The sequence below is a fragment of the Ochotona princeps genome, chromosome 5 (assembly GCF_030435755.1).
Source record: "Ochotona princeps isolate mOchPri1 chromosome 5, mOchPri1.hap1, whole genome shotgun sequence".
In the NCBI taxonomy this organism is placed as follows: Eukaryota; Metazoa; Chordata; class Mammalia; order Lagomorpha; family Ochotonidae; genus Ochotona; species Ochotona princeps.
Window position 1 is genome coordinate 34,589,529 of NC_080836.1, and position 23,238 is coordinate 34,612,766.

Sequence of the window (23,238 nt, forward strand, 5' to 3'; positions counted from 1 at the left end):
ATGTAGGTTTATGATGGCTAGATTGTGTGTGTCACCTTGACCAGACCATGGAACTTAAGACTGTGGCTGAAAAATTTTTTAATTTTTTTAGTGACCACGTTTACATAGTTGATCAGGGTGGGAAAGGTTGAGGATCAGGGAGTAGTGGGTGAGACCCTTGTTTACACATTTTCTTCTTCTGTATATCTGTATGTGGGGGAAAGGGGGATACAAGAGGAAAAACCACGTCCAGCCTCCCAATGCCACATTACTCCAGGGATTGGGGAACTGCCACCCGATGCCATCCCAAGTTCCCCATTGTGGAGCGCTTTCTGAGGATTCTGGTCATGTGTTTTCAATAATTCTGAGATGCTGCTGATATCTTGTGGCTGAATATTGATCTGAATGTTTCTGGGAAGGTAACTTTTAGAAGAGTTTCAAATTTGTATTCGTAGATTCTGAATAAAGCTGACTATTCTTCTAGTGAAGGTAGACTCTTCTGATCTGTTGGTAAACTTGATAGACTGACCTGCTAAGCAAGAAGGAAGTTGGCCAGCTGCCTGCACCTAAGCTTGAACTGCACACTTCCCTGGCTCTTCAACCTGCTGGCACACCATGCGAATTTCAGGCCTGCCAGCCTACACACTTGCAGGAATCAATGCCTTCAACTCCCCCTACCACCCTGCCTACCACATCTATATTTTCTGTCACACACACATACATGGTACTTTAAAAAAAAAAGAACTCATATAAAATGTTTATTATGGGGCCCAGCACGGTAGCCTAGCTGCTGAAGTCTTCATTTTCCACATGCTAGTATCCCATATGGGTTTGTATCCTAGCAACCCTGCTTCCCATCCAGCTCCCTGCTTCTGGCCTGGGAAAGCAGTAGAGGACAGCCTTGAGATGCTGCACCCATGTGGGAGACCCAGAGGAAGAACTGGACTCCTGGCTTCAGATCAGCACACCTCTGGCTGTTGTGGCTGATTGGGGAGTGAATCAACAATCTTCCTTTCTATTTCTCCTCTCTGTATATCTGACTTTCTCCACTTGGTCTTAGCCAAAAGGCCAAGAAGCGATATCTGACTTTCTAATAAAAATATATCTTAAAAATGTATTATGAAAAATTATGACTAAAATTTATATTTAATTGTTTTCCTCATATATGCATCCTTGCATGCACGTGTGTGTATATTTATTTGTACATATATACACATCTTATTGGTTCTGTTTCTCTTAGAGAATCTTAGCACATTACTACCAGCTTCAGGCTACACGTCTTAGCACTAATAGGAGTCAAGTATTTATTTCCCTGAATGGCCATGGAGGAGCATTTTTTGATTTAGAGCTTCTGAGTCAGTGGCACATTGGCTGCCCTGGAGTCCTACTCCACACACTCACACTAAGCCAGCCAGGGCTCCTAGAGCAACTCCTGTCATGAGAACCCTTCAAAGAGTTCACATACCCAGTTTGAGTTCACTATCTGAAAGCAAAATCTAGACAAAGCATGGCTTGTTCCAAACAGGGTGCTTGCCTCACTCATTTGCAGAGAGTTGGTTTTCGCCAGGACGATTTCTGGTGTGTCGACAATGGTAGTGAACTTCAAGGCTTCTGGGCGCGTTCTGTATTGTCTCTCGTTAAGGAGGTCCTGAGCACCCTTCACTCGCATCATTTCCACGGAGCCTTCAGGCATCCACCCGATGCCGCGCAGCCACTCCAGGTCAGCTTTATACACATTCTGCAAGCAGAGACAAAATCATTGCTCCTGATGTTACCCATCCTGCCCCTTAGCTGACGATAGAACACATGGCAGACACCTGCAGAAGAGCAAAATCTGAGCTCTCACATGATTTAGTTTTTTTAAAATGATTTAGTTTTAATATTCATGACAAAAGTGCTTTGTAACAACATAATGATTAATTCTAACCATGGGTAACAAGAGTAATAATGTTCAATTCCATGACTCAATTACTCGATATTTCAAAAGTGTAAGTCATTGGAAACTTATAAAGGGGAGCTTTGCTGATTCTTAACTGATTTGAATCCTATCATAACTGACCCAAAGAAATGCTGTGGTGGTACCAGTGCTATGGTGTAGTGGGTAAAGCTACTGCCTGCAGTACCAGTATCTCATATGAATGTTGGTTGGATTCTACTGTCCCACTTCTGATCCAGATCTCTGCTAATGCATCTGGGAAAACAGCAGAAGATAGCCTGAGCACTTGGACCCTGAACCTATGTGGACGACTCGGATGAAACTCCTGGCTCCAGGCTTCAGCCTGGCTCAGCCCTGGCCAAGTAGGAAATGAATCAGCATAGAGAAGTCCTCTCTCTCTGCCTCTTTCATTCTCTAACTCTGCCTGTCAAATATATATATAAAAGAAAAAGTATATATATTTGTAACAATAATAATGACAATTATTTTACAAATATTCAGATGATATATATTTGGAATATATTTTCATAGTCAGAAATTACAGTGAACAATAGTTTGAAATTTACTTCAGGGAATAAATTTGCTTCTCAGGACTTAACTCCTCAATTTAGCACTGTGTGAAACAACGTGAATGCCCTGCTTCCCTTCTAGTGATGCCTAGTGCACAATCCATGGTCTGTCCACAAAGACACTGACTGAACAGCTAGAACACCCATGTCTTCCCAGCACCCTCTCCCCAATGTTCCTCTTGCTTACATTGCTCTGCAGGTCGTAGGCCTTCTTTGCATGGATAATGTCATTTTGATCAGGTAAGCACGTCCAGTTATGCAGGTAATTGCGGTAATCAACATCGCTGACTAGGGTCTGACATTTCTTGGCCAGCAAGATGCCTAACATGTCCACTGGGCTTGTAAATTTGGTCTTCCACTTCTGGAAGTCCTTCTTGTATTCCCTTTCACTTTGAATTTTCCCTGCATGCATGGCACACATGATCCTGGGGTCATCTTCAATGCTCTGAGCTCCAATGTGGTGGCCCTTCTGTTTCTCATATGCTTCCTTGTATTTGTACTACAATGCCAGAAACACAGAATCAGGAATCCAGTGTAGACTTAGAAGTGGATAAGTTCACACTTTCAACATTTGACATCCCTGAACAATTGTCTACTAGCATTTCAAACTACCATAAAAATAACTGCCATGCAATTACACACCAGCATCAATGAGAACTTCCCTGAAGGAACTCCAATTCCAAAAAGTATTTTCACTTCTGTGATGATCAAGAGAAAGGTGTTGGAAAGTAGGAAACAGGACTACAGGAATACATGTGGAAGGAATTGCAAAGTGTGGTCCACCAGCTGCACTCTGGGTCGTTTAGCACTGTGGAGATTCAGTAAGTTATGGGGGAGACACTCACATCACTGGCGATGTCCCTGGAGGCCTTGGCACTTTTGATAGGAATAGCATCTGCCTGCAGATCGTAGTCCTTCATCTTGGACTCATCCCATCCCTTGGTGTAAAGTTTCTAGGTGGGTGATAATGCGTAACAAATGTGTTTTAGAAAGCCAGTGGGCCAGACAAATATGGAAATGTTAGGCTGAGAAAAGCAATTGAACTACTTCTAGATAGACTTTAAATGACAATCAGGTAATCTCTTACTTGGCTGATATTGACAGAATTACTCTTAGCCAGCAAGATTTCCGGGGTGTCCGGCATCACGTGGATGGAGGTTTTGTCAGCATCCCAAGCCTCTGTGTATAAATGCTGTGGGGGGAGACAGGTATAAAGCATTTTGTTAAAGCCAGTGACATTACACTTACTACTGAATTCAACTCACATTTCATTACAAAACAGACCCTTTTATAGCTTTTGCAAATGAGCAAAATATGATAATATTTAAACAGATACACAATGGTTTTGTAGCTAATATAAAGCAATAGAATGATTTCACTGTTTTCTTCCAGTGAATCACAAACTGACTCATAGGACTTCCAAGCAGAGTCTGATTACAGACTGTTAAACAGTAGAAGTCCCCAGACTTCAGAATCAATCCCAAGGTCAAACCCAACTGTAGGGCTGGCATTGCGGAATAACAGGTCAAGCGTCTCTGAGACACTGCAGTCCACATGAACAGCAGCTTGGGTCCTGATTGCTCCATTTCCAATCCAGCTCCCTGCTAATGCACCTAGGAAAGCAGCAGAAAATGACCTAAGCATTTGGGTCCCTGCATTCACATGGAAGACCTGGAAGAAATGCCTCGCTTTGTCCTGGTTTAGCCGCTGTGTTGTAGCTATTTGGGAAGTGAACCACAGGAAGGAAGATCTCTGTCTCTCCTCTCTAACTTTGCCTTAAAAAAAAAAAAAAACCAAACCAAAACAAAACAAAAAAACAACAAAAAACCCCCACCAACTACACCGTTCCAAAGCCATATGATCATGAGAAAACTATGCGACGACTCCTGCCCTACTTTCTTAGGGATAATCCTACCTTCTTGTTGAGTACTTTGAAAATTCATCATGATATAAGTAAAATGTCTGAGTCACATTAAGTACCCAATATTTCTTTGCTGTTTTCTGTTATTATTATTGTGTTGCTGTGTGTGTGATATAAAATATTGCTTCTGTAGTTTTTTACTCTACACTATGGAATTTTGAGTCAATTGCATATTCTGCCTTGAGCACTTGCTCTTCCTATTGGAACAACTTGGAGATGTACAGGTGGCCATGGGAGAATTCCAGTAACTTTAGTTCAACCTAACATATAGGGGTTCAGAGTCCATCTGTTGGATTAGGCATAAACAGATTGCTACTAGGATTCTACAGGAATGAAGTGATCATTTAACCAAATTGAAAACAGAGGTAACAGCTCACATTTAGAAGCAGGTTTCCATGACCTACAGTGGAAGAGCTAACCAAGCAGCTAATTCAGCACTGCTGGCACAGCTACACAACACCACATGTTGCCCAGTCTTCAGAAAAAAATACTGAATGGCTTAAGCTCTTTAACAGATGGACAAAGAAATACAAGTAGGCTGAGTTTGTTTTGCCAGGGAGAAGGTACAGGTTTGGCAGGTGTGATAGATCCCACTCACAGCCAGGAGGGTGTGTGCATCACTCTTGGAAATCACAGCAGGCTTCCGTGTGCATGCAGAGCACTCAGGACTAGGAGGGGAGTGGGTCACAGTGAGAAGAGCCCAGAGGCCCACATGAGGATCAGGCCTTCTCTCTGGGTGTACTCGGACATGTTCCACTTTAAGAGCCAAGGCCAACTGAAGGTGCGACTCTGGCTGGAGACTCACCTTGCTCATGTTCAGGGCGTTACTCTTCGCCAGGACAATCTCTGGGGTGTCTGTAATGCTTGTGAACTTGAGCTTGTCTGCAGGTTGCCGGTACTTCCTGTCACTCAGAATTTCTCCAGCACGTTTCACCTTCTCAACCTCCACGGAACCAATGGGAACCCAGCCAATGCCTCTGAGCCACTCAAGATCAGCCTTGTAAACAGCCTGCAAGTGAAGTAACGCCAAATATTTACAGACATGACCCAGTCAGAGTGCTCCCAAGCCTTATTTAATGCATACAGTAGACATATAATCCTGAATCTTATTTGTGTGGATTCCTAGGAAGACTCACAGGATTGCCTTGATTGTCCATAATGGCTACTCAAGTGCTTTGTTCTAGGTAATGGCCAGTGTGGGTTGTATTAAAGACCATAAAATCATTTTTATAATGTCCAACTTCAATGACAGAAAACCACTTTGGGAGTGCTTGCTGCCTCTTAAAGTGTTTATTCTCAGATGTGACTGCCCATATCTCCTTGTACAGGGACTAGGTCTCATTGGGCCATGATCTTCACAGCCAGTTATAGAATATAAAGAAGGTACAAGCATCCTGGTTAACTGCTTCTTGAGTTAATATTTTCTAGGGCAACAAAATGCCAGCTTTGCTTCTATCATCCTCTGTATGTGCTTCTAAAATCAAAAATATGGCTTTATTCCTATTTATCTTGTCCATAGTCACTTTTCCTGTGTTTAACTAAAAAGATTTTTATTCTCCTCTTATTTTGTTGCTTTGAATTAAAATAATTTGCTGCAGGAAATTTTCTAACTCACAAATAAAAATATTTGTTTATGTAACTGTTGGGAATTTTTCTTTTTTTCATGATGCCATTACCTTGGTCATTCTTTCAAGAGAATTTAGAAAACAACTGATCAAAACAGTGAGTTACTATAGAAACGGATACAACATTTGAGTCCACACAGGACAATCTACTAGTTGATAACAAAACTAACATATTTTTAGGCAGCTCTTGCTTTTAGTTTCTTAGAAAAATTGCCAAAACATGTAGAATTGATTCTTAACTTCTCATCCATACTCTGTAAGTTGTAAATAAATGCGTAATGCAACAATTCATTTAGAAGTTTACGTTGTCTAAAATCAGGAATACTTCTCCTGGTGACAGAGCGTGGATAAAAACATTCTTATTTTCATTAACTTGTAACTGAAATACTGCATTTCATTTAATTTTCAGTGTAGGCAATAGATCACAGCAGTATTAACATGCATGACCTTTTCAGCAATAGAAATTACAAATATCTTCACCTACTGACATTTTGAAATATTTATGCTCATCACTCTTGGAAATTAAAGTGGTGTTACACCCACAGCTAGCTATTACACTCAGATTAGACACTTTAATGCGTTCATGAAAACACATAAACATCACATAAATTTGGATTCATTTTTTCATCACCGTATTTTGATATGACTAGTTTCTTCAAAGCCAATATATTTATCTAAATGAAGCATTTTATAATGTTGTCTGAGGAGGTATCTATGAATTCCAGCTGCCTGTCAAAAATCTGTAAGCACAAAAGTTACAACTTCCTTTCCAACCCTTAGCCTGAAGAACAGCAGAACCACTCACATCGCTCTGCAGGTCATAGGCCTTCCGGGCATGAATGACATCATTCTGGTCGGGCAGGCAGATCCACTCGTGAAGGGGATGCTTGTAGTCTATGTCGCTTACAAGGATCTGGCACTTCTTGGCCAGCACCACCCCCAACATGTCCACGGGGCTGCTGAACTTGGTCTTCCATTTCTCAAAGTCCTTCTTATACTCCCTGTCACTCTGGATCTTGGCCACATGCATGGACCACATCATCTTGGGGTCATCCTCAATATTCCGGGCTCCAATGTGGTGGCCCAGCTGCTTGCGGTAGCCTTCCTTATATTTGTACTGAAAAAGAAAAGGAATGGGAGTGTAATGATAAGAACACATACTATTTCTTTTATTTTCCTCACTATTGTCATGAGGGAGAAAGGTGACTATTATTAACTCCATTTTATGAAGCAGGAATCTGAACCCTAAATGGCTAAGTGATTTGTTCAAGGTCACATCACAAGGAGTAGCAGTGCTGAGCCTGGAATGGAAAGCTTCTCATTCCTAATATCTTCCCCCTTCTTTAAACCACATCACCCAATTTACATCTGCTTAACAAGTAAAAATAAAATACCTTGTACAATCTAAGGGAGCATTTACTTAAAGGTACGGGTGTTTTGTTTTGTTAACATGTTGGACATTAGGAATAGACTCTTTCTTATCAGAGTTTATGACAAATCTCCTAGCCGAGTCAACATGTTACATTGACTTTCATGTGTCATTAGGGGATATTTCACTTACTTGGTACGTCAAAATCACTGGACTGCCAGCATGAGACAGTCATGCCTTGGAGTCAAGGCTCATTCTACTTCTAATATTCAAGGATACATTATGGTCCATTTTACCATAAGACAATCATAGTGTGAGATTTTATAGCTTAACCACTGAAAATAGCTGAGATCTTTATGGGATGAAGGCTCCTAACACCTGGGGCCTTCCAGAAGGAGAACCTGGATTTGGATCCTAAAAAAGTTTGATAGTGAAGGACACAAACACCCACAAAGTGTTTCTGCTATGAAGCAATGGGGTAGGAAGCGCGGAGAGGAATGGAAATGAGCCGATGAGTACTGAGGAAAAGCTTTCCTTACTTTCTAATCAACAATTGTATCCAGTTATGGGCGTCAAAGTGAGACACTTCTTAAAGATGAAACAAAATTTGTAAATACATCCATCGCATCGTCTTTTAATACCAGAATAAAATGGTTGAAGTAGGAGGGAAGATTTAACAGGCCAATTTACATGTTGTTTCAATCTCTTATTTTCACAAACATCTATGTCAATGGTTTGTTGATTTATGAAGCTCAAAAAATATGAACCCATTTTTAGTGCCCAAAGAACACTTGTTTTTAAAAATAATGTCTCTTTGTTTGATTGACAGGGATAACAGACCTAACACTTAGTGCTTTTTCTCTAATTTGCAGCTTTGTATATCAGGAAACTGCTAATGAGAACTGCAATTTACAGGAACAATTAAGCTTCTGGCAAAAGAAACTATGAAAACTGATATTTGCCCCTGTTAACCAGGACAACTCACATCGCTGGCGATGTCTCTCGAAGCCTTGGCTGCCTGGATGGGAATGGCATCCACCCGCAAGTCGTAGCCTTCCTTCTTGGACTCTTCCAAAGCCAGTTTGTAGAGTTTCTGTGGGAAAGATGATCATGAGTATCACTCCGTTCATTAAAAATGATGCTGATTATTTTATCTGTCCTCATCTAAACTGCAGAAACAATCAAGTACTAGAATGGAGTGGTAGCTTTCTTCACTTCATAGATGCTAAAGGATTTTAAGGCATCTGTTTGGGATTTTATTAAAAAAAAACAGTGGAGGAAAATCAACATTTGGTTGCCAAAATTTTATCTGGCAAACAAACACATGTAAAAAAAAAAACCCAACCATTTACTATTGCCATCATGATATAAAAGAAAGAGCACTCTAATACTAAAACGAGAAAAATATAACGATAGATTTCAAAATGGAATAGATTTGGTGTTGTAGAAAAGCTCAATGCATTATCCCCACTTTTTTCTTACTTTGCAGAAAACTATCTTAGGTCATGGTCAAACATGGGCCTGAGATCCAGAATCACAACAGAGAAGGCTAAAAAAAAAAAAAATGCTTGTATGTAATAGGAAATAATAGATTGAGAAGCTTGAGTAACAGGGCATGGCATCTCTGCGACCCATCCCAGTATCTGTTCACTAAACAATTGGTAAGTAACACGGCTCACTACTACACCTACTTACAGGTAAAGGCTTTAAAACTGTGATTCATGCTGCACATTCCCCCTTGAACATTACAAATTCCCTGATGCCTGTTAATAAAAAAGGCTGAACTATTTTGTGAATCTACCACATAACCAAAAAATAAAATCGAGAGAATTCCTCCTTTGACAATATAGGTTTGATGCATGTGTAGTAAACTAATCAAAGCCAGTCATTAAGGAGGCAGTTACAGTCGTTCATTGCTGCCTGTGTGCTCCAAGAGCTGGTGTTCACTCACATCACTGTAGTTTATTCTGTTGAGTTTGGCTAACATTATTTCTGGTGTATCAGGCATGACATGGATTGTTTTCTTGTCATTGTCCCAGGCTTCAGTGTACAAGCGCTGTTAAAACAAAAGGTGGGAAAAATTGTTTTTGACTTAATACGGTTTTTCTTTTGATAACATATCAGTCACTTCACCTATATGCAAAGTAGAGATAATCATTAAAGTTGCATAAATTCCTTTTACTTCTTGCTAAACATTAATGTAAAGAACTTAGGTTTTTACAAATTCTTTACAAAGAGTTTAATAGTATCGAAAAGTTGGGTTGCAGCACTTATCTGTCCGGTAGACAGTAGGTTAAGCCACCACACTCAAGGCCAGCATCCCACATCTGAGTGTGATGTAAACCCTGGCTGCTCTGCTTCCCATGCAGCTTTTGATAATGTACCCGCCTCTTAAATTTTTGCAGAATCAATTTGTCTAGAGAATAATTCTTAAATAATTACAGCATTGGTTATTTTAACATCAGTTTAATATTCTGATATGCCATGAAAATAATTTTATGAGAAGAAAAGCCATTTTTAAAAGTGTAACTTACAGTGATTTTTGAAATATAATAGTACATCAGAGCCTTTTCCTATAACTTCCGATATCTAATGGACAGGATTTCAGACTAACCTTATTCATGGTGATTGCATTGTTCTTGGCTAGCACCTGCTCCAGTGAGTCAGTTACACTGGTGAATTTCAACTTGTCTGGTCGCTGCCGGTAGATGTTGTCACTCAGTATCTCTGTTGCCCTCTTGGCTTTGACAACTTCCAGGGAACCAATGGGAACCCAGCCTATGCCTTTCATCCATTCCAGGTCTGACTTATATAGATTCTACAGATCAACACATAAGAAACCATTCATTAATTAGTGTTTCAGATTCGTTGTTCACCAAATGAGAATATTGCACAATTTCTACTCAGGAGCTTCTCTAGCCTTGGGAAAGGTGCTCTGACCACTACTGTGAGACTGTTGTCATCACAACCACCCTTGCCTGGATTGCCATCTTCCAAAATCACAGCGTATCGAGTCTGGAATAAAAATGTGCTTTGGGGAATGTACTAGACATTGCCCTAATTATTCATTTAATTTCATTCTCAATAGGGTGTGCTAAATGTGAATTAGATGTTGGGTTTCACAGAGGACAAGACTGTCTCACCATTTTCCTGTCAGCAAATACATTAAATGTTTATTCAGATAATTTAGCAAAACACAGCTCTACTCTCTCCATACCATGTTCTGTGAACACACATACACACACACACATATACATTTCTAGCTTTTTAGCCATGATACAGTCTTGAGGGCTAAGTTGCCCTGGTTCAGACAAAGGAAACAGAGATCTTTAGGAAGCTACCTACCTGGATAGCATTGATTGCACTTCTCTTTTACATATAGCCTCTGAAGGAGAACAGAAATGCAACAAACCACAGTGCTTCCCACTGAAAGTGCCTTTCAGATTCTCTGTTGCATGTTGCTGGAATGCACAGGCCATTGGCCCTAGACAGAACACGTTGCAACCTGTTCTTAACAGCCAGGATACTCACGTCACTCTGGAGGTCGTAGGCTTTCCGCGCCTGAATGACATCATTCTGGTCTGGCAGGCAGGTCCATTCATGCAGAAGATTTCTGTAGTCCACGTCACTGACTAAGGTCTGACACTTCTTGGCCAAAACTATTCCAAGCATATCCACTGGGCTGCTGTACCGTGTCTTGTACTTCTCAAACTCTTTCTTGTACTCGCGGTCACTCTGCACTTTGGCAATGTGCATGGACCACATCATCTTGGGGTCATCATGTATTGCTCGGGCACCGATGTGGTGGCCCAGCTGCTTACGATAAGCTTCTTTATATTTGTACTGAAAGAGACAAGACAGTAAGTTAGAACAAGGCACAAGAGCTCTCCGCTGTTCTTACTGTGGTGATGTTCATGTAACGGGAGGCTTTCTCTATGTTGCTGTGATGCTGCACACTGGGCATGTCAACCCTCCAACAAGAGGGTGCTGCGCCCCTTGTTCCAGCTCTACAGATCTTCACAAATGGCTACTTCTATATGTTAGGGAATCCTATAATGGCAACAACTGACATGAAACAAACACCGAAAGGCAAGTACATTATAGTGAAAAACCAGCGCGGTACCTCTAAAGTCCTTCATGAGGAATCCAACTGAGAATCTGACATTTGCATTTTTAGGACCAATATTGATTTTGTGACTCTACAGGGAAGAGATTATCAGCTTTTGGACTATCCATTCTTCAGGTACTGGGGGAAAATTCAGTTACATTTACTTTCTTTCCAGCATCTTTGATGTGGAAGCATCTTCATGAGAGCTTGTGAGGTTTTATGAGTTGTTACACCTACGTGTATGTAACTTTCATCAAAGCACTTATTACTATTACAGAAAAAACAAAATAATCCAAGGAACCACATTGCAGTCTAGGTTTTGCCACCAAGCTGCTGTGATCCTGGGCAAGTTAGCTTCCACTTCAAGCCTCAATTTATTAAGCTGTGCAATCAATGAAGGGGGTTAAGGTGAATGATAACTAAAGAGACTTCTACGTATACTCCAATAATGTGATTCCCTGTGCAAGTGGCCGCCTTGATGGCAACAGATGTTAAGACATAATGATCAGCTCTTACATCACTGGCAATATCCCGGGAGGCCTTGGCAGCCACAATGGGGATGGCATCGCTTCTCAAGTCATAGCCTTCCTTCTTGGCTTCTTCCATGGCCTGGCGATACAGGTTCTAAGGGAAAAGATAGTAACATTTAGATTTCACACTGTCGCCCTAAAATGTCTTACTTTTGTCAAAGGAAGATTACTTTTGGATACAGAAATATATTATGGATTTCAGCCTTAAAAAAGAAACCTCTGATTTTATTTACACAACTATTTGGTTAAATGGAAATTTCATATTTAGCAAACTTTAACATCACAGCTTCTCTTTCTGAAAATTTTTTCAATTTTATACATATTAAGTCTATAGCTTTCAAATATGTTAGGACATGATCTTTCCACATGACAAGCAAGTTTGAGTTCAGAACTGTTTTTATCAGCAGATAATGTGGTTATATGATTATAGAATACTATCATTATAGAATACTATTATAAGCATGTTTCTATATCAAATTAAAGTTGAACAAAGGATCATCTGTTTTCTGAATCTCTTAATATTTGCTTTACTCCCTAAATATTTTGTCAATTCCCAGAAATTGGAAGACACAAGGAGAGCAGAAATCGACGATCTATAAGTCAAAAGGACAAAATTGCCAAAATTGTATTGATTATTTTTTCTCAAGAATTAAGAAGCTGAGTTTCTGTGCCTGGGTAGAAACACACAAGACCACACTTAGGTGCATTCCACGAGAGCACACTTTGACAACCATTCACTGAATAAATGACTCTGTATCCTGTTATCACAACATACATTTAAAATAAATTTAAATCTTGATAAACAATTTTACAAAAATCACAAATTTATAGTGAGATCTCGGTGACTAAGGAATTTATATTGGCTCAATTAAAAAGGATTTTGGAAGATCGACAATTTTGTTTTAACATCAAGCATTCAGCATAGTAACCATTCTTCTGCTTTTAAAATAAAATCTTGATAAAATATTTTGAAATGTTTTAATATTTGAGAATTTAGCTTTATTGTGAAGAATTTTAAACCTGCACAAAAGTTATCAGAATGATACCAGGAACACTGAACTATTCAATTTATTAACATATTTTCTGTTTCTGCATTATCTTTGTACGTGTTTTGTCTTTATTTTCAATATTTGAACCAATTAAGAGTAAATTGTAGCTCATATGAGTAATGGAGTCTGGTTTTTAATTGTAATTCCTTCAGCACCACAAGGGTCACACACTGACATCTATTCCTACAAGGTTTTCGATTCCCATTTTCACCACTTTCGTGATGCATTTTTATTTTTGTAGCACGTTTGTTAACTTCATATTGATGGAAATGTGTTATTTTCACCCTGCTGTGGACTGTGCTCACTGGTTCTGTATTTTAGGGGATATATAAAGGAACTATAGTGGAGACTGATATGTTCAGATATGGAGACAAACTGCTCTATATTTCTATGCATACAGACCAAAGATGAACTCCCGGTGAAAGAACTGAATACACCCTAACAGTAAGTTGATGGACTCTGACAATGTCCATGCCTGCACTGTCAGGAGACACTTCAATAACAGCATGATGGACGTGTGACTGTTCATGAAGGACATCCATTGTAAAACTAGAGGGGAAGTCAGTGGAGGAGTGGGGAGGAACCTTGGGGAAGCGCATGGGCAACCTCAGAGCCTCTGGAACTGTATCATAAAACAAAATAAAATATTTTTAAATGTAAAAAGAAGAGTAAACTGTAGTTACCACTTTCATTACCCCTGTGTGTTTCCCCATATATCCTCAAGAATGAATGCAATTTCAAGTAACAGCATGGTTTACAAATTCAGGAAATTTAATGTTAATATAATATTACTGTTTAATACTGCCATGTTTTATTGTCTAATATATGATGAATATTTAAATTTTGTGAACTGTCTCAATTATGTCCTTGATAGTAATGCAGGGCAGCCTGGAGCTGTGTAGTTTCCCCCCGTCATATACAAGACATGTCTTTTTTTGATTTAAAGAAAAAAGAAAGTGGCTGTGAAGGGGGGAAGGGAAATACTGCTTAAAGCGCAATTGTACTCTTGGTTGGTAAGCTGAAAGATAGCATCTTTTGGAATTTCAGAGCTAACCAAGTTCCTTCAATCCATCCACAGCAGCATTCCCCTGGGAAAGCCTTTGGGTAACCTCAAGCCCAGCTGAGGTTCAAGACCGCTTGCCTGTGCACCCAGACGGAGCTGTGGCCACACTGAATCATTTAACCTCGAGTTTCAGTTTCTCCCTTTCCTCTATTAAAAGATTTATGGAGTATGTTAAAGCACATATAAAGTTAGTAGATAGTTCTGGAAAAGGATTCAGAACTCATACATGGTTTTAAGAGGGGAAAAACCACACTAATCTTCACAGTCAGTGGGCCTTCTGCTAGACTAATTAAAGACAAAATTGGAATGTCTTTAAAAGTATGGCAGAAATAATTAAAATTAAGTTACTCATTCACATGTCCCATTCTCTGATTAGAATGAATTAAGAATACCAGAATAGCATGTGAACTGTAAATGTGACACATATATTATTTTAAAAGACCTGGAGAGATGTTATTGAATATTTATTGTGTGCAATATTACAATGTGAAAACTTTCATTCTTTTCAAGATATCATTTTACAGGAAAATCTGAAACAAAAATAAGAAGGAACAGGCATTTAGCCTAATAGTAAATAAGCCTACATCCCATATTGGAGGGCGGAGTTCACCTCCCAACTCTGGGTCTCAACTTCAAGCTTCCTGCTCAATGTATACCACAGGAACCAGTGCTGAGGGCTCAAGCAGTTGGGTGAGAATGGACAAAATTCCCAGCTCCCTGCTTCAGCCCACCCCACCCCAGCCGTGGACATTTGGAGAGTGAGCCAGTATATGGGAGTTCATTTTCTCTTTCCCGTTTCTGTCTCTATTCTCTCCATACCAAACAAAAGCAAGTTTTAAAACTTTACATATTTTTTCTTCTAAATGTTTGTTTATTTGAAAGGCAGAGTGCGGCAGAGGTGGGGGCTGCGATGGGGAGGGAGGGAGGGAAAGGAGGAAGAAAGAAGAGAGGGAAAGAGGAAGGAGGAAGAGAGATAGAGACTCCGTCTGCTGATTCACTCCCCAAATAGCCACAGTAACTGGAGCTGGGCCAAACAGAAACCAGGAGCCAGAAGCTTCTTATAGGTCTTCCACATGGGTGCAGGGGCTCAAAATAGTTGGGCTATCCTCCACTGCTTACCCAGGTGCATTAGGAGGGAGATGGAGCGGAGGTGGAGCAGCTGGGACTCAAATTGGTACTCAAAGGGGATGTTGTCATTGCAGCTGCAGGGTTTACCCATTACACACAGCCCCATCTCTCAAGCAAGCATAATAATAGTAACTGTAATATCTTTGAGATAAACAAGAGGGGATTCATGTTTCTTTCTTTTTAATTTATTTATTCATGTTTCTTTTTTAAAAAATTCCAGTAAAAATAAATACATGCTTTTTTAAAACTTAGCTATATTTTTGTAATGGGAATGTATACAATTAAAGATACAATTTTTTTAAAGATTTATTTTATTTTTATTACAAAGTCAGATATACTGAGAGGAGGAGAGATAGAGAGGAAGTGGAGCTGCCGGGATTAGAACCAGCAGCCATATGGGATCAAGGCAAGGACCTTAGCCACTAGGCCACGCTGCCGAGCCCGTAAAGATACAATTTCATAATTGTATTTTTTCTTTGAACAAAAATTCCCAAATTGTGTAAGTAAGAAACTTGTATTTAAAAAGTTTTTTCCAAACATTTGAAAATCCTATAAAGCTTCAAAGAAGAAAATATATTCAGTTATCACCGAATCTGCATTTTAAAACTTGCTGGGTAAGTTATTTACCCAAAAGAACAACAAGTAAATTAGAAATTAAGAGGAAAAAAAGATGCATTTATTTTACTTTGTTTTACATTTATGGAATGAAGGTATTACCAGAGGGAAAAAAAATCATTGCAAAATTCAATCTTGTAAAAAATGGCTCTTAGGGAATTAAGATAATCATCCAATTTCAGACAGTAAATCCAGTTGAAAATTTTAGATTTAGAAAATAATCCACTTTCCTCTCTGCAGTCTGGGTCTGGAGGAAAAACATCAACAAAACAAAACTCTCATAACTTACCCATTGAAAACCAAATCTAGGGAAAGATATAGGAGTTTCTCCATAATCTAGGGTAGAAGCTAACTTTCGGTTGCCACAGGAAACACAAGCTTCTCAGAAGAAAAATCATGCCCAAGAAAAAAACTGTTCACTCAACAATGACCAAAGCCAAGACCAACTAAATCTTCATAATCAGTCTTGTCCTTGGGTCTGTTTTATCAGGCCAGAGAAAACTGTTCTATTCAAACCGTATTTCTTCATTTTGCCTGTCCTGGTTATCTGATATAGGCATGCCTGGGCTCTATTATTGTAGGCAAAGGTAGTTAATACGGGTAAAATGATCAATTTTGTTGTCTTGAAAATGAGTTTGTTTTCAGTGATGTCAAACTGAAGAAAAGTCTTCCCTCCTTCTTTATTTGTAAATGAAGACACATGGTATGTAGGCAATTAGTATTCTTGGATCAGCCTGATAAATTATTGATGTGGGCAAGAGCAAATGTGCAAGGACCTATTTATGCAGCACTGTGCCAGGACTGCCAAGATATATGATGACAGGTTTAGCAAGACAGGAGATAAAGCCCATAAAAGAATGAATTTTATTATCCTCAGGCAATTTTGAAATTAGTGAATTTAGGAATTCTCATTTCAATTCTCATAAATAAACCTCAAGTTACTTGGGGCATATCACATAAATTTGGTTTTCATGGTGAATTGATAGAATAGAAAAGGAAGAAATTAAAGGTTGTAATGCAACTATTTTGCCCCAGACTCCACAGTGGGCAATGTTATATATTTCATTTTATTAAGTCATAAAAATTCTTCAAATTTTCACATCGTTTTATAGATTGGGTAACTGAAGAGAACTTGCAGGAAACATTGTGAAACATGTTCTAATTTTTAAAGCAATTATTTTAAACTAAAATTTTAATGTATTTCCGTTATTAATACCTAAGATTTAAGGACTTTATACTTTCTGATGTAGAGACCATTAATCTATTCATTTGCCTTTCAATCTGCCTTTTAAATATGCATATATGAATAGGTGCATTCAAGGTAGGATAATGGGGCCCGGCTCGATAGGGCAGTGGTTAAAGTCCTTGCTTTGCACACCTGGGATCCCATATGGCCGTCAGTTCTAATCCCAGCAGCCCTGCTTCCCATCCAGCTCCCTGCCTGTGGCCTGGGAGGGTGGTTGAGGACAGCCCAAAGCCTTGGGACCCTGCACCCATGTGGGAGACCCGGAAGAGGCTCCTGGCTCCTGGCTTTGGATTGGGTCAGCTCCAGCCATTGCGGCCACTAGAGGAGTGAACCATTGGATGGAAGATCTTCCTCTCTTCCTCTCCTCCTCTCTGTATATCCACCTTTCCAACAAAAAATAAATAAATCTTTCAAAAAAACCAAAAAAAACAAGGTAGGATAATGAGTAGTTAATTAGCCTACATGAGGATTCAGGTCATTACTCTGCCCTTTCTGCAGCAGCAATGGTCAATGTGGCCAGATAATGGGAATAAAATAAATGACCTTACCTCGCTGTAATTTATTTTATTTTGTCTTGCTAATGTAATTTCCGGGGTATCAGGCATCATATGGATCTGAGTCTTGTCTTTGTCCCAGGCTTCCGTGTATAAACGCTATGAGGGATAAAAAGGTTAATGAATTAAGTGAACAAAGCTCATCGTAAACAGAAGTTTACAAGAGTTAACAAAGCTGAAAGTCAGTCTCCCTGCAATTGGTGTTATATGCTCTACGTTAGTATTCATTTTAGCCACTTTGACTTCATAGGATATTATACTTAAATATGAGTAGTTAATTAGGCTACATGAGGATAATTATAAAACAAATATAACAAATATAAATGTTTGATATATATATTACATATAAAACATACATTTAGGGGATATATTATATATGTAAGCAGAAAATAACTGTACAAATAAAAACCCCTTGTGTCAGTAAGTTACCAGTCATCCTCACTCCAAATTAAATCTAAAATAATTTTCAATCATACATATAGAACCATGTACCATGGCTATATGATCAAATCCTTCCCATGATTTTCCTTCTTGGATATTTATTGTTTTATTAAACAGATATATCCAGATGTGGCATCTCTAGATTTTCTTTTGATCAATGTCATAGAGATCTGCATCTCATTTCTTATTTCTATATTTATCCCTATATGCCCCAATCAAAAAAGATGCCAAACAATCTATAACATTTCATGAGTTTTAACTCACCCACCCCCAAACATGGCCATCTTATTTTCATAACTATGGCTATTTCATAAGCGATAACAGCAAAAATCCTTCCACAGATTTTTGTAGTATAGCTGAGTGGAAAATTAATCACTACATGTTTGATAACAATTTAATTGGCTAAAACAAAGAAGACTATGTTAACCACAAGCTTTGTGTTTTCCAAAATAGGGGCTCACCTTGTTCATGTTGAGGGCGTTGTTCTTGGCCAGCACCTGTTCCAGAGAATCAGTCACGCTGGTGAACTTCAGCTTGTCTGGAGGCTGGCGGTAGATGTTGTCACTCAGGATCTCCGCTGCTCTCTTGCACTTGACCACATCCAGAGATCCAATGGGGACCCAACCAATGCCTTTCAACCACTGGAGATCAGACTTATAAATGTTCTGGTGGGAGGAAACACAAGAGCAAGTATGGCTTTAAGAGGTCATGACACTTGATTTCAAAAGTCAAATAAAAAGATAAAAATTGTTGCATAAATTTTATGTCTTTTGAAATATGAAGGGAAAATTGGATAGAATCTCTTGGTGTTATTCCCACCCCCTGGGGTGGCGAAGAAAAGGTTAAAGAATTAAAAAGTTACCTATGTAACTGTGTCACATAATACAATGTAATTAATGAAGTAAAAATAATAAATAATAATAAAAAAAAGAATTAAAAAGCAATAAGCAAAGAAGAGAAACACGGTCCCTCTGATGATTCTAACTCTAAACCATTGTGTATGACTACAATGGGCATGGTTACTACAGATTTCAGGCACTTACATCACTCTGGAGATCATAGGCTTGCCGAGCATGGATGACGTCATTCTGGTCGGGCAGGCATGTCCACTGGTGCAGGTAGTTCTTGTAGTCTATGTCACTGACCAAGGTCTGGCACTTCTTGGCCAGCACCACCCCCAGCATGTCCACGGGGCTGCTGAACTTGGTCTTCCATTTCTCAAAGTCCTTCTTATACTCCCTGTCACTCTGGATCTTGGCCACATGCATGGACCACATCATCTTGGGGTCATCCTCAATGTTCCGGGCTCCAATGTGGTGGCCCAGCTGCTTGCGGTAACCGTCTTTGTATTTGTACTGATCAAAAGTAAAGACGAATAAAAAGATCAAAATCTCATTGATTTCAAACTGCATGATTTTTTATTTCACTAATTCTTGCAGAGAAATGGAATCATCTGAATATAATACTTATCTCTTCATTTATCTCATCTTTAACGTAATCAAACATCACAGCCATAGTCTATTGAGAAGACAGGCTAATGACAGATCTATGGTATGTAGATACTCACAGCCTGGGAGGAAAGGCAGCAACACTTCCAACATCAATTGATCTGTAACTGCCTTTTCTTTATCTTGAGTCAACCCAGAAATCTTACACACCATTTTGATAATGCAATCCAGGAGTCTGTATATTTGATTCCATCACCCACAGTTCCCACTAAAGCACTTCCCATATCTGGCTCTACTGACTTGGACTGGGTTACTTGATTTCCTGAAATGCACAAAATTGTGTTTCCACTTGCATGCCTTATTCTTTCAAAAACAGGTTTGCTTGCGATTCCTCAAGTGAGATAATGGGCTGACTATCTACAGGAAAGCATTTGTGGATGGTGGTGGTAAGGGCTGACTCTGGGTCTTTTCTCTCTAGTTTAGGCAATAATCAGTTAAATTATTTATAGAGTTAGTCACAAATCAGTAAAAATATTTATAGAATTCTGTACCTAAGGACCCACTTCCTTCAGTGAGAGCAGGTAAGAGGAACTAGGTTAACCATCCTGCTGGGTTTTTTCCCCCTTTTTCTTTTGGTTTAAAGCAATTTAAAAGAAGTTCTTATGGAAATTTTTCTAACAGTTGACAAAAATCACAGAGCAGGAGTAGAGTAGGGTAGATTTTCCCAGGCCTAGTGGTTCTGGGTCTTCATCTGATGTTGAACCAATGCAAATAGCCAAGTATTTTTTTAAATTCTTTACCTGTCTTTATTTCTGAAGAACCACATTATCAAAATATGAAGATGTGTTTTTCATAATAAACATAAAAACCTGTGGACTCTGACTCAATCTTGTAAGAAGATTTAGGGTCTGGATATTAAAATTTCTAGAGTTAAACATACAGGTTTTAGCAAATGAAAACCATTTCTTTGATTTAGGAAAACGACCAACAAATGTGTCTTAACTGGCACCATAATGGAGCTTCTGCTGTGAGAATGATCTTCTCCCCTCTATCTGCCCACAGAAATTCCTGGGCCAGTACTCACATCACTGGCAATATCTCGCGAGGCCTTGGCCGCAACAATGGGGATGGCGTCGCTCCGCAAGTCATAACCTTTCTTCTTTGCTTCTTCATTGGCCAGCTTGTACAGACTCTAGAGAAAGTAATGAAACAAGGCAGCGACAATATGAAGATTATCAAGTGAAATTTCTTCATTTTTAAAAGGATAAGAGCTAGAAACTCTGAATTTCTCATAATAGTGGAAAAGAAAAACAAATGCTAGTCCTATCTTACCTTACGGACCTGGCACAATGGCTCTTTGGCTAAATCCTCACCTTGCAAGCACTGAGATACCATATGGGCCTCAGATCAGTCCTGTCTGCTCCACTTCCCATCCAGCTCCCTGTTCATGGCCTGGGAAAGCAGCAGAGGATGGCCCAGAGCCTTGGTACCCTGCACCCTTGTGGGGGACCCAGAAGAGGCTCTGAGCTCCTGGCTTCAGATCGGCTCAACTCCAGTCATTACGGCCATTTGATGAGTTTACCAGTGTATGGAATATCTTTCAATCTAACTCTCCTTCTCTCTGTGAATCTGCCTTTGCAATAATCTTAAAATATATCGTATAACATCAGAGCTAAATGGTGTATCAATGAATATTATTGTTGACATGTTAATCTATTATATTTCATTATGGATTCATAGCATACGTAGGTTCAATGATATACATTATTAAAATAGATGGACACAAGGTCATACTACAGATAGTTAGATAAAACTACATTGCACAACAAAGCAAGAAAATACACGTCACAATAATGTTTAGTATTATCCACATACAAAAATATTTTGCTCATTTTAATGATTTATTTGAAAGGCAGATTTAGAGACAAAGAGAGGGGAAGAAAGAGGGAAAGACAAAGAGAAGCTCCATCTGTTCACTCTCCAAATGGCTGCAAAGTCACAAGTGGGTGAAGCCAAAGCTAGAAGCTTCTTCCAGGTCTCTTAAAAATAAACAAAAAAACCTTCTCTGCATCTATGAATGTGAGCATATGGCTTTTATTCTTCATTTTGTTAATGAGATATATCACATTTGTTGACATCTGCATGTCAAACCATCCCTGCATTCCAGGGATAAATCCCACCTGGTCCATCTGCATGATCTGTCTGATGTATTGATGGATTCTGTTGGCTTTTGCATCTATGTTCTTCAGGGATGTTGGTCTATAGTTCTTTCTCTGTTGTGTCTCTATCTGGATTTGGTATTAAGGTGATTTTGGCACCAAAGAAAGAGTTTTTCTAAAGATTGCCTCCATTTCCAATGTTTTGAATAGCTTGTGGAAAATTTGGGTCAGTTTTTCTTGGAATGTTCGATAGAATTCAGCAGTGAAGCCAATCAGTCCCGGGCCTTTCTTGATACAAGGTATAATTATTGATACAGTCTCTGTTCTGGTTAAAGGTCTATTGAGATTTTTTAATTATCTCATGATTCAATTTTGGTAAATTGTTTCTAGGAATCTATCCATTTCTTGAAGTTCTTCTGATTTGTTGGAACATAGTTGCTTGTAGTAGTTCCTGATCATTCTATGTATGTCCGAGGTGTCTGCTGTTATATTTCCTGTTTTGTCTCGGATTATATTGATTCATATCCTTTTCCTCTTATTAATGAGTTGGGCTAGTGGGGAACCTGTTCTGTTCATTTTTCTCAAAGAACCAACTCTGATTCATTGATTTTGTTCATTTATTGTTGTTTGGTTTCTAGTTGATTATCTTTGTTTGTCTTGGTATTATTTTGATGTTGGTTTTCTAACTCCTTCAGATGTTTGGTTAGCTCATTTACCTGGTGCCTTTCTTGCTTACTGTCCTAGCAGCTGATTGCAATTTACCTCTTAGCACTGCTGGGGAGCATCCACAAGTTTTGATACATTATATTGATGCCTTCATTTGTTTCAATGAATCTTTTTCTTTTTGATTTCTTTGCTAATCCATCATTCATGCAGTAGCATGTTGCTCAGCTTCCAGGTATTTGTAATTTTTTTCTGGATTGTTTTGATGTACTGGTCTCCATTTTCACTCCATGGTATTCTGGGAAGATTCATAGGATGATTTTTACTGTTTAAGTTTGCTGGGGCTTGCTTTGTGGCCTATAATGTGATCGATCTTGGAGAAGGTTTCATGCAGTGACGAAAAAAGTAGTATATTCAGTATCTGTAGGATGAAAGGTTCCATAAACATCAACTAGGTTCATTTGTTCTGTTGTCTCAGTGAGGTCTGCTGCTTCCTTGCTGAGTTGCTATCTTGTCAATCTGACCATTTTTGTTAGTGGGGTGTCAGGTGTCCCACTATTATGGTATCGGGATCTATATCTTTCCCTTTAGGTCTGTCAACAGTTGTTTCATATAGCTAAGTTCCCTGGCATTTGGTGCATATACATTTATTATCATGATTTCTTCCCTTTAAAATGATGTGATGTCCATCTTAGTCTTTTACTGCTTTCTGCATTGAAATCTGTATCATCTGATATTATAGTGGCTATAATATATACTGTAATGTATATTTATTGTAATGTAACATTATATATTATTTATTATAACATTATATTATATTATAATGGCTATAACC

The 23,238-nt window shown here is 38.9% G+C and overlaps 2 protein-coding genes across 2 annotated transcripts in view; one reads left to right on the forward strand and one right to left on the reverse strand.

Moving 5' to 3' along the window:
* Nucleotides 1–23,238, forward strand: part of RIF1 (replication timing regulatory factor 1) — a 260,403-nt gene that overhangs the window by 149,828 nt on the left and 87,337 nt on the right. The window lies entirely within an intron of this gene.
* Nucleotides 1–23,238, reverse strand: part of NEB (nebulin) — a 206,325-nt gene that overhangs the window by 79,940 nt on the left and 103,147 nt on the right. The window contains exons 68-82 of the mRNA XM_058664477.1: nt 20,666–20,773; nt 19,177–19,488; nt 18,595–18,798; nt 17,687–17,791; nt 12,024–12,131; nt 10,931–11,242; nt 10,014–10,217; nt 9,351–9,455; nt 8,385–8,492; nt 6,836–7,147; nt 5,211–5,414; nt 3,572–3,676; nt 3,330–3,437; nt 2,672–2,983; nt 1,514–1,717 (exon numbers count right to left, since the gene is read on the reverse strand). Of these exons, the coding sequence (XP_058520460.1) occupies nt 1,514–1,717; nt 2,672–2,983; nt 3,330–3,437; nt 3,572–3,676; nt 5,211–5,414; nt 6,836–7,147; nt 8,385–8,492; nt 9,351–9,455; nt 10,014–10,217; nt 10,931–11,242; nt 12,024–12,131; nt 17,687–17,791; nt 18,595–18,798; nt 19,177–19,488; nt 20,666–20,773 (2,811 nt within the window). The remainder of the gene's footprint in view (nt 1–1,513; nt 1,718–2,671; nt 2,984–3,329; nt 3,438–3,571; nt 3,677–5,210; nt 5,415–6,835; nt 7,148–8,384; nt 8,493–9,350; nt 9,456–10,013; nt 10,218–10,930; nt 11,243–12,023; nt 12,132–17,686; nt 17,792–18,594; nt 18,799–19,176; nt 19,489–20,665; nt 20,774–23,238) is intronic.